Raw genomic sequence first — 11,230 nt, 5'->3', positions numbered from 1 at the left:
TCTTTCTGAGTCCTCCTCATGTTGTTTGACATAAAAGGACTTGACAAATCCCACTTATGAGAAGATTAGCTCCAAAAAAATTGCTAATAATTAAGGCGAGGGAAAAGTTAAAACGTATCCATCTCCACTAATGATAAGTAGTAGGTTGACAAAGTACGAAACAACAAATATAATTAATTCAATGCATATATACGTGCTGTGCCTCTAAAATCGATCGATCCAAAATAAAGTTTTTAAGTCGATAAATAATTAACGGTGATTGTCCTTAATTAATTAATTTCACCGGACCTCTAACAAGGTGACAAGATCTTCAGTTCAGATGTCGCAGGAGATTTAATCGCTGTTGCGAGGACGATCTCTCGAAGAGACATGCCGAGGAATTGGCGTGGAATAGATGTCACACCCGACAACGCTAGAGGACGATCGAGGAGGAGAACAAGCAACCAAGCGTTTGTGTTTTTTATTTATTTTTATTTAGTTACTTACACAAGTAGTACCTGGAAAATTACAACTTGTGCATATGTTTATTGACATGTCAAATCTAACAGACCTTGCGTACTATATATACTATGCACATAAACAGTGATGCTAGTACTTACCATAAATATCAGCAATAGTTAATGCAACCAGAAATCATGAATAATTCTCTTCAAAAATTAAGTTTGTTTGGCTAGTTTTTAGGATCATGTAAATACGTATGAATGCACTAATTAAGCATGAACAAGTTGAGTAGAAAAACTACTCCATGTTGCATATTATTTAATTTTCTATATAAGTAAATTTGGATTATTTGAAGATATATATATATATATATATACACACACATGACACGATCAACTCTTGGGTTCTATTTTACCAAGCTGAAGTGAAGGCAAGAGCGTAATCTTTAATTTCCTTTAAGGAGGAAGATAGACTTGAAAGTGGTGCATGTATGGTAGCCTCTTTTTTTTTTTTTTTTTTGTCCAATATGATGACCAGGTGGTGGAAGTATAGGTGATGAGAGAGGGTATAGCATTCTCTTTGCATGTACTGTTTATCCTTGGATAAGTGCCTTTGAGAAGAACGTGGGGTCTTTTCTTATCCACGAGATGGAAGATAAACTTGAAGTGGTACATGTCACCATGATGGCCTTTTCAATTAGTTGTTCCATTAACTTGAGCCAAGATGAATTGCAGGAGAGAGATCCCAAGCCCGGCCCCCATCCATATCAGATATGGTACGTGACCATTGTTGGGAAAGAATGATTTGTTTCTAAGCTAGTCGTAGAAAGTGTCTTCGCTTGCACGCGTGCTTGCCAGATTTTTTTCCTCCTTCCATGAGATGATAATGTTGATAATGACGGGAATGATAATAATAATAATAATGATGATGAAGATGGTGGAAGCCACTGAGCTTGTTTCTGATCTGACAGGAAGTTTACATCTGCTTTGCTGAATTCTGGAAACTGAAGTTTACTCTCTCTCTCTCTCTCTCTCTCTCTCTCTACATATATATACATCACTAGGATTTCTCTCCAGGGATCAACTGAAGAAGCCTAAAGTGATGTTAGCTTACCATTGGGAGCTCTCTAAATCACCGGAAGCTGTCAAGTGTATTTACTTTTTAAAGTTCCCCCAAAACCTTCTCCTACCATGCATTACTTTCGTCATATTATCATATATACGATGGATATTACTAGTTTTCCGACACGTTTTTTGGAGCTAGATACGAGCCTTAATTACATTTGAGTCAGATCACAAATATGCCTGCAGGAAATTGTTGCAGTCAGGGTACTAGTTGAAGAAAATTATCGGGATAAGTATACCTAGATCAACCATTGCCCATTTTTACACGGATTGACTCATTTATTCTGCCTCACTCAACCCAAACCTTCAAAATACTCATTTCATTAATCATTCATTGTCAGAAGATAAATCTTATAGTTAGGTCTCACCGAAGGTTATGAGTTTGATTCCCTCATAAGACATAAGGCTTATATATATATATATATATATATATGCATATGGTAGAGAGATCTTACCAACTCGTGAGGAAAATTATGAATTTGATTCCCTTATAAACACACATCGAAGATCTTACCAACTCCTCCTATGAACACATACGGATTATTGTTATTTTATGAACTTTTTATTGAAGCATTTTATTTACATAGTTTAAACTTATTATGGATTGTTATTTCAAGGAGCTTCTTAGTCTAATTCTTTCAACCTAAATATCCGGGAGTATTAACCTCTCTATCTACCTAAAAAACAAAAAAGAAAAAGAAAAAAAAAAATATCACGTGCTCTCCATTCCTTCCTTAATTTGTAGACCTCAATCTATGAAAAACTTTCCAATCACCTTTGCCACTGTTTCCTTACCCTTACCTCTGGTGGTCAATAAAGCTGTAAGCTGCGTGTCCAATCAATCATCAGCATATAGCAGTCAACAAAGTAACAAGAAGTTATCACATACGTACACGACATGGTGATAATAGAAAATTCACAATGGAAGGTGAAGAAGCACTCATGATGCCCGAGGATTGGGTATTTCTCATTCCTATTTATCTACCTTTCCGGGGGATAACAAACTTGGCGGACTCGTCTTCATTCAGATTTCACCACCTAAGCACGAAGGAATGACTGGTCTGATGTCAAAGGTTTCAAGCATGAATGTGATAGGAAAAATTAAGAATAATAAAAAAAGTTACATCGTTTAGTTGCCACATATGATATAGGATGCATTAATTTCTAAAAGAAAAGATACGTTAAATGCTTAGTCGTAGGATTGATCGATGGATCAGGAGTTAACCATATATGTTAGTATTGATAAATATAGAAACAAAAAAGTGACCGAGATGGATGTTGACTACACGATATCGAGAAGCCAAATAGTTATAGCTTATGGGGTTCGAAACCCATAAATCATATACATCGCAGCATCTCTAGCAGCTAAGACCATCAAACAGTTAGATGTGACCGATGATTACTTGGAGAATATTATTGTAAATAGACAAGGAAGATCCAAACTACAAGATAGTTTGGTCACTGCAGCATGGTCAGTAAATATTCATGCACCTATGAGCCATAATAAGGAGATTATTAATAACCAAGAACCATTTATGATGACCAATACTAGTTTAAGTGATCATGCTTTGGTTGTATCCTAACTACAGATATCAAACAAGTCTGATAAGGAATTTGCTTCTCTTCCTGCCCCTCTCTCTCTCTCTCTCTCTCTCTCTCTCTCTCTCTCAACTGAGTCTTTACAAATGATTGTCTTGAAACCTAGGCTGGCAAGCCTACGATCGATATATGATAGAAGTCAGAAGAACATTTAATTCTAACTATAAATAAACATCATAGAGGTTTATCAAGCACTACTCTAGTACATTCTTAGTTTTCGCTTTTGTAAATATGAGTGGTCCTGCAATATGATATATTGCAAAAGAGAATATCAAGATCTTGAGTCGTAATATGATACTGAGTGAATGTGCATATACAACTAGCATGAAACACTCAGATATTCCTACAATGTGACATGAGTTATTAAATAAAAAAGAGAGACATCAAAAATCTACAATGTTTCTTAATTAATAGATCTTTCTTCTAAAAGCATGCAAAAGAAAAGGATATAAATATAGTTCTCCAACTCCACTTGGATTACTCGATCGCTTCACCTAAGATCCAGAAGCTCTTGCTATGCAGCTCACTGCAGACCCCAAATTGTGAGGTAGACATCAGTGAAGACAAAACTGAAGGAAATTAGTTCCACGATACATATAGTGATATAGATAGATTTCTCTAGCTAGCAAAATACAGTCACACAATAAGCTAGCTACCATGCATCCCCAACAATAGAGATCAAAAATCCTAAATCGATCTAGGCATCATTTGAATATGGCAATACTTACTATACTAGTTAGTTCACATAGTACTTCTCTCCCCTCCTTCCCTCTGATCCATATTTGCTGTAGGAGGGTTGGTCTCTCCTGAAAGGTTGTTACTAGTCCATGTAGGAGGAGAATAAGGCACAGACGATCCATGAGCCTGGTAGAAAGCCCCCCCTACTGCTGCATTGCCACCTGGCCTCCTCCCATACTCGAGCCTCGTGTAGCTTCGCGTCGACGCTGGCCCGACGAGCATCGGTGGTGGGAGGGGCAGCCCGGTTTGGATCTCACTGCAGGCGTAGCGAAGCAAGTCGGCGTTGGCGGCATCGAGCTCCTTTTGCAGCCTCTGGACTTGTCTTTGGAGCACTGAGATGACTCCGACGCAGCCATAGACTGGATCCTTAACACGAGCCTCCGCCTCATAGGCTAAGGAGTTCACGGCGTCCTCGCGCTGGTTCGGGTGGAGTTCGTTGAGTAGCTTGGTCACATTGCTGGCACCGAAGATCTTGTGGACGTTGACAAACTTCTGGGGTTCCTCAGGTGGGAAGTAGGGTGCAAAGATGCAGCCAGGCATGCACTTTCTTCTCAGGAACTTGCAGGCGGCGCAGGGAGAGTTGGAGGAAGAAGAAGATGAAGAAGAGCTGGAGGATGCCATCACTACTTACTGCACCAAGAAATTTAAATATATGAAAAATACTATATATATTCTTGTTAAATCTCTCTCTATATAGATATATTATGTTCTAGAGTTGCTCTACAACATCTCTTCCAAATAATTCAATTCATTACATGTTAGGGTTAGGGTTTGAAGAGATGACGGTGCTCATCATCTGATTTCTTTCTTTTACTTGAGGGGAAAAGGCCCTGAACCAATCAAGTTTTCCAGTTGATGATCATCTTTTTGCAGCTTTTGCTCATTTCCTTAACAGAAAAGGAATCAAGCACGGGAAAAAAAAGAAAGAATCATAAAACAGAAAATCCTTGATCTCAGCCAGTCAAGTTGCACCATGTACACATGGCAAGGTAGATTGTCACAGCTACCTCAGGAATGGTCAGATGAGTACTGCTCTTGCTCCTGTGGTAGTGTTCTCTATTATTGTACTCCATTAACTATGAGAGAAAAAAAAAGAACAATATATATATATATATATATATATTTGACCTTACTAAAACAAAGTTTATACAGCAAATTAAACCCCAGATCACAATCTCTTTCTTCTTAATTTCTAGACACACAAATCTTTGCATAGTGAGGGAGATGCAGGTATTTATTAGGTATACCTTTTTGAGATCTGAGAAGTTGGTGTGATGAGAGGAAAAAGATGAGCAACTCTTTACCTTGGTCAAGCTTGCTCTCCTCCAGCTGCAACTGCTCAGTTTATTCCAAGAGAAGCTGTAGTCAGAAAAGAACAATGGGATTTCTGAGATTTTATTTCTGTTGGGTGTTTGAGCACTGAATTGAAGAAGGGAGCTTCAGAGAGACTACCGAACTTTTGTCTGCTGAGGAAAGCTGTAAACACTGCAGCAAAGGAAAGGTAAGGTTGTGAGCAAAGAGCATTTAGTGAGACCAGAAGACATGGAAGGGCCAAATGAAAAAAAAATAAAAAAAAATAAAGAAATAATATAGCCAATTGTAATAAATGGCAGTACACTCAAAAGGATGACTGGGACGCTGCACCCATAACAGTATCTTGCACAGGGATCGGCTCATCTCATCCTAAATGTTGTAATTAATTAGACATGTAAATCCACGGTCTCTAGATACAAATGTCTCGGTATGTATAAATAACTCAAATAAATTATGTTTTTTTTTTTTTTTTTTTTGTTGAGAAATAAGTAACCAGGAATATCATCTAATAATATGTAGATCAGAGATCACATATTGAAAACAATAAAGTCCGTAGGCAAAACTTTTCCAGAGTACATCTATTAAAATGAGCTGCTTTGATTAGGATACGTTGCTCTTATGATGATTGTGGTGGTTATTTAATAAAATTAATTTTTGTTCTGGTTTATTGGTTCACTCGTTATTCATCATGTTTTTATAATTTTTTTCCTAAGTATAGAACGTCATCACCGTTGGAATATTATGTAATAATTAACTTTGAAGAATTCTTTTCCTAATTAAAAGTATTGAAATAAGCATTGAGTTGTAATAATTACATCACACAGCATCTGCTGCCTTAGCCATTTGTATGCCCCCATCAGTTTACAGATTCTTGATGAATATCATTAGCTTTCCTGTGATCTCACTCTATTTGTTTTAGTTAACTATGTTGCCCAAGTTGCAACTATACTTTAAGAAACAATTGCAAGACAATCATTTGACTTAATCCGGAAAAATTATTATATTATTTAAATATGCATGATAATGCTTAGCATGGTGTTAAAGATGATTCGGTGCAAATTAGAGGATATTAGTACTGAATTTTTTTTTCCCAACTGAAACTTAGCCGCAACTTCTAAAGCAGGCCAATTTGGTGCTTTTGAGAACACACTTGAAAAAGGGAATTATGCCTCCCATATCACTCAAAAGAGTCCTCCATGGACAAGCTAAATATATGAAATGAGTAGTTATTTTAGCTCTTTCAAGCAATTGCCACGTACATGGCCCTCATTAATGATAAATTCAACACTTTAACCACCACTTAATTGCTAAGCAATCCTATTAGCTATAATCATTATAAGTATTTCTTTACGACTCTATAGCTACCTAGTGATCCCATAACTTAATTGGAAGGGAGATCGAAACCTTACTTTATCATATCTCAAAGTCACTAAACACCTGAAAAAATATTTTCTGCGAAATCAAATGATGTATTTTGATAATTCAGTAGTAGCCTTATCCATATATGCAGAAGTTTTTTTTTATCGCATCCATGTGTATATGCCATGTTGCATCTGAACGCATAAGAAGGATATGAGTACTCAGAATCCATGTGGAATTCCACATCTTGCAAGCTGAAACTTAGAAATAAGATCATAAAAAGAAAAACATTAAAGTGGATATACCTCTCCAACAAAGGCATGGTTTGATAAAAAGAACAGCTTTTAAACATGCTTGACGAGGAAAGAAAAGTTCAGCTGATATTAGAGTTCAAATATACTCAGTCACTACATTCCAACAACATAAGATGAGAAATACTGGAGAACTCATAATTATACGCAGATGATTTACATGTGATGATCAGAATAGATCTGCAGGATACATAGTTTATATTCTCCCCAAGATGCAGTTCATGAACTAGTGCCCAATATAAATATTGAAGAATGATTCAGTGATAATTAGTGTATTACGTACTAAGTGCTACCAATAATTCTTAGTGAAAAATTGTTTCTTACAACATAATATACTGGTTATCCTAATGCATTGACTACCCTTCTATAGCTAAACTACACAGGAAAAATATATCCAAGTCCTTGTAGTTAAGTTTTATGGATAACGCCTTTCTGCTAATTTCAGTAGCATAAATAGCTCCATTCGTAAGGTCTATAACTAAAGTAAATTACTCTTAAAGAGAACGGCATCGAGAATCCAGAATATAGCAAAACTAACAATGAGCTAACAAAAATGTAAATAGATAATATATATATATATATATATATTTTTGGTTACTAAAACTGCAGCATCCTAGGAAGGTGGAGATGCATGCATATATTTTGCCTAACCATGGAGATGAAACTCAACAGATTTATGATCAGAATGCTCATAAAATAAAGTCCATCGATCATCTACACATGGCACTGATCAGGAAATAACAAATTTTGATCTTCTTTTTTCCATATTTTTTGAAGAACCATTAAGATTCATCTAGGAGTTATAGCAATTGTGATTCATACAGCAAACAATATATACCGGTAAGAGTGCATCTGTGCTTTACCTCTCATCATCAAAAAGAGGTAATTCGCCACCCAAATTTTCTCTATCAGGATATGGTCGGCGACTAAAGTTGCCCTTTGACGAGCAAGTTGAACTCTGGAGTCTTCGTATTCCAATGAAAATATAATTATACAATTTAGACGTATAATGAGAGATATACATGAACTAAAGGGATTTTATTGTACCTGAGGGTTGACAGAAAGGAGAAGAAGCAGTCCACGTCTCTAGCTTCATCGCTATGTCTGTGACTACATAAGTGGTATGCCTATGATAAGTGACAGTTTAAATACCAAGCACCGCAGAAATTAAATATGATTTATTACCCGTGATCAACTTCAAATTGCTTATGATATATATATATATAAGTTCTCTTACATTCCTTCATGCATACCAGGATTTTCTTTAGGAGAGAGCAGAATAAATCATGATGCCCCCACATACCTCCTCAATGCAAGCTATTGAATAGAAGTGGAAGATTTTGCAAAGCAATATATTTAGAAACAATTAATTCTTTCATGTCAAAGGTACTCCTAAGCTAGGGGGGCTGTATTGAAAAACTATAGTGGTTTCAAGCATCATTCTCCACCAATCAAAGATATCCTGATTCTTAACCATTGGAACCTAATCCAGAAAACTATTCTGCCTAACCCTCCAAAGCAAATAGGCTTTTGGATATCATCATTCGACTCTGCAGGCCATTGTCGCCGTCGCCTTCTACGCTTTTGTAAGGATATGTTGGTGAGAGCGTGCAGATCAAGCACAACGGTTCTACGTATGCTTACGTCTCCATGAGTATATGGATATGAATTATTTCTCCAGTCATCTTTAACTTATGCGTTGATATATATAATATCCGTCACTTATGCCTTAGTTAGTGTTCTTGATTTTAGGACCATTCAAATTAAAGTACATATATAACAAGAGTAATGAGATAAATGACAAACATTTAGATTAAAAGTTAATCATAGGATCAGTCCTGGCTCTTTTTTTTTTCACGTTATGTGTTAAACGATATTGATACTTATCAAGGGGCAATGTATTTGTGTACTAAAATAATCCAAATTGCATAACTCTGAATTCAGTCTTGCCCAAGTATATGTGGTGCGGGAAAATAGGCAAATATGAAGTCACTATAGGAGTATATCAGATTTAGCCAATGAAAAGGAATGGGACAACTTCCTTGTTTGTTTCCCTGGTCCAACCTAACCTGACATGAAATGATTTCTGATTGCCTCCTCGATATGATATCCAATTGAATCTCATGATAAACCCCTAACGGTTGAATAAAGCTTTTCCCATGGCAAGTCATAGAAATCCAGTTGACAGCATGTGAAACAAATATCATGCAGTACTGAGGGGTTTCCACTAGTCTGCTGCATGCAATGGTTCTTTTTTGCTTATGATATCTCCAAACATAGCACATGATCAAAAGGGGAATATCAATCATACAAACATAGAAACTTTTAGCTTTTAGAGAGCATGGTCACCCTCCTAAAGATAAAAACCATGATGTCCATGAGATCCAAGATACATTCCTAGTACACTTGTCCCTAACCCATATAGCCATGCATCTTAACACCTACAAAGTCATTAAATTTCCTACATTACCCCACCTCCATGCAAATCGCGACATAATATTGTGTGAGATAATCACGTCTTTTAAAAGCTTAATTTGTTAGAAAAAAAAAAGTCTGATCTGTATATGTCTAATAGGATTCAAACTCAAGACCTCCCGGTCTATGTTTATGTTCTTCAAACATTTAAGTTCATAGAAATTAAACAGTGGAACTTTTGATCTTTTGTATTTCACCAGATTGGTTGGTAGGCAGTACATCTTAATTGCATCTAGTTACATTTGATCACAACCTACCAACTGGACTATGTACTTGTATTGTTGCCTAAGTTAGGAACCATGGAAGTAGCCTTTCCAGACCTTAGACGTCCCTGACCCTTGTGGATGCTTGTAGTAGTGGGTCGTTGCTATCTGAATCACCAAACATCGTCGATCTCCTATGTGGTCTAGTTCTGAGTTGTAACTAAGATCATTCAAAGAGGGTCTCCTTACGCCTTAGCCCAAGGTTAAAGGTAAGATAGGTCAAATCCAAACTCCTGGTACTTTCCACTCGGCCTGCTTGTTTTCTAAAAAAGAAGCTACTGGTCCAGTAGTACTGGATGAAGAGAACTGCACCTTTTCCTTTAGTAAGCCAATGGGGCCCCCCCGTACTGAAAGCTTTTATTCCACTGTATACGCCAACAGTTCCTCTGATCTCTCGTCACATGAAGCTGTTTGTGCAGATTGATTTATTACGCAGAAAATAAAGTTTGCTTTAAAGCCTGTTATAATAGGAACTCCAGCTTAATTAGCTTAGCTCGAGATCGGCTGGAGCTCTAAAACAGCTCGGATCGAATTTAATTCCAAACAGTATGACATTATAATAATTTATCATATTCATGCTCTCGCCGTTACATTATATAATTCGGCGTATGGTTCTAAGCAAAAGTCTGAGTCGAGCCGAGCCAAACCGAGCCGAGCTACCTCCTCTTGAACGGGAAAGAACAAGCTAACTCATTGATTACCTTCGATTAATTAGGTGGATGGGGGGAGAAAAGGAAAGGAAAGGAAAGGAAAGGAAAGGAAATGGAAGAGCACATAAACTAATGCAGCTTTTAGGGGGATCTGATTTTGCATTCCATGTGCTGAAGGTGCACTTTAGGTGGAAGGCTATGATAGGATTAAGGTTAAATTAAAGAGGAAAAGTGAAGGAAAGGACATGATGAATTTGATTGTTTTGGAAGAATAGAATGAGCGGCATGCTTAGTCAATATCATAAGATATCCTTTTTTTTTTTCTTTTCAGTATCATAAGATATCTCGGGCTTTTGTGCAAATCTAATAAATAGTGCATGCATGCTTTGACATAAGAGGTTTGTAGGGCTGGAAGAGGCTCTATTCAGATGCTTTGGGCTCTGTAGGGGGTCCTTTTATTGAAGGGGTTAGCAGGGCATTTATTAATTAGTAGATCATGTAGGTCTATATGGGGCTCCCTTACGGAAAGTGGCATCTACCTTAGATTTGACAAGAACTAGGCCAAGATGGTTTAGATTGGTAGGTTTCTCTTTCCAAAAAGAAGGGTGCATATATAGGTTAATACTAAAAGGAAAATGTTCCTTCTTTCCTTTGCTTAATAAATCATCTGCAACTCCCAAGCCTCCCATTGGGAGAATGTAAGCCTTCTACTTATACCACTTTATGAAGAGTTCAACAAACTAAAGTTTTTAAAGTTTTTTTTTTTTTTTTTTTTTTTTTTTTTTTTGATTAGAAACTAAAGTTAAGAAAGAGTTGTTGCCCTTTATCTTGGGATGTCTAGTAACAAAAGTTCCACTAGGGACAGCCTTATTTTTCAAAGGCTGAAATCCTACATAAACAGTTCATCTAGGGCTATATCAGCAGTCTCTTTTTACCTATTATAAGCTTGGCATTCA

At 36.7% G+C, this 11,230-nt stretch overlaps 1 protein-coding gene across 2 annotated transcripts; it reads right to left on the bottom strand.

Moving 5' to 3' along the window:
* Positions 1-3,504: 3,504 nt before the first annotated feature.
* Positions 3,505-5,403, bottom strand: LOC140792593 (LOB domain-containing protein 25). 2 transcript variants are annotated; one of them, XM_073143674.1, is made up of 3 exons: positions 5,355-5,403; positions 5,207-5,261; positions 3,505-4,532 (listed from the first exon to the last, which is right to left on the bottom strand). In XM_073143674.1, exon 3 carries the CDS (start codon positions 4,521-4,523, stop codon positions 3,906-3,908), a length of 618 nt encoding a protein of 205 aa, XP_072999775.1. In that variant the 5' UTR covers positions 4,524-4,532; positions 5,207-5,261; positions 5,355-5,403; the 3' UTR covers positions 3,505-3,905. The 2 variants fall into 2 exon arrangements, with proteins under 2 accessions (XP_072999775.1, XP_072999774.1); XM_073143673.1 differs by lacking the exon at positions 5,355-5,403 and having other exon boundaries at positions 3,505-3,690; positions 3,893-4,532; positions 5,207-5,345.
* Between the last annotated feature and the right edge of the window lie 5,827 nt (positions 5,404-11,230).

The sequence above is a fragment of the Typha latifolia genome, chromosome 7, assembly GCF_019914945.1.
Source record: "Typha latifolia isolate L0001 chromosome 7, TyphaL0001v2, whole genome shotgun sequence".
NCBI lineage: Eukaryota > Viridiplantae > Streptophyta > Magnoliopsida > Poales > Typhaceae > Typha > Typha latifolia.
Note: the sequence above shows the minus strand (reverse complement) of the source record. Positions and strands in the feature narration are given on the sequence as shown.

Excerpts from the sequence above, each read along its gene's own strand:
- LOC140792593 (XM_073143674.1), bottom strand. The coding sequence starts at position 4,523 with ATGGCATCCTCCAGCTCTTCTTCATCTTCTTCTTCCTCCAACTCTCCC.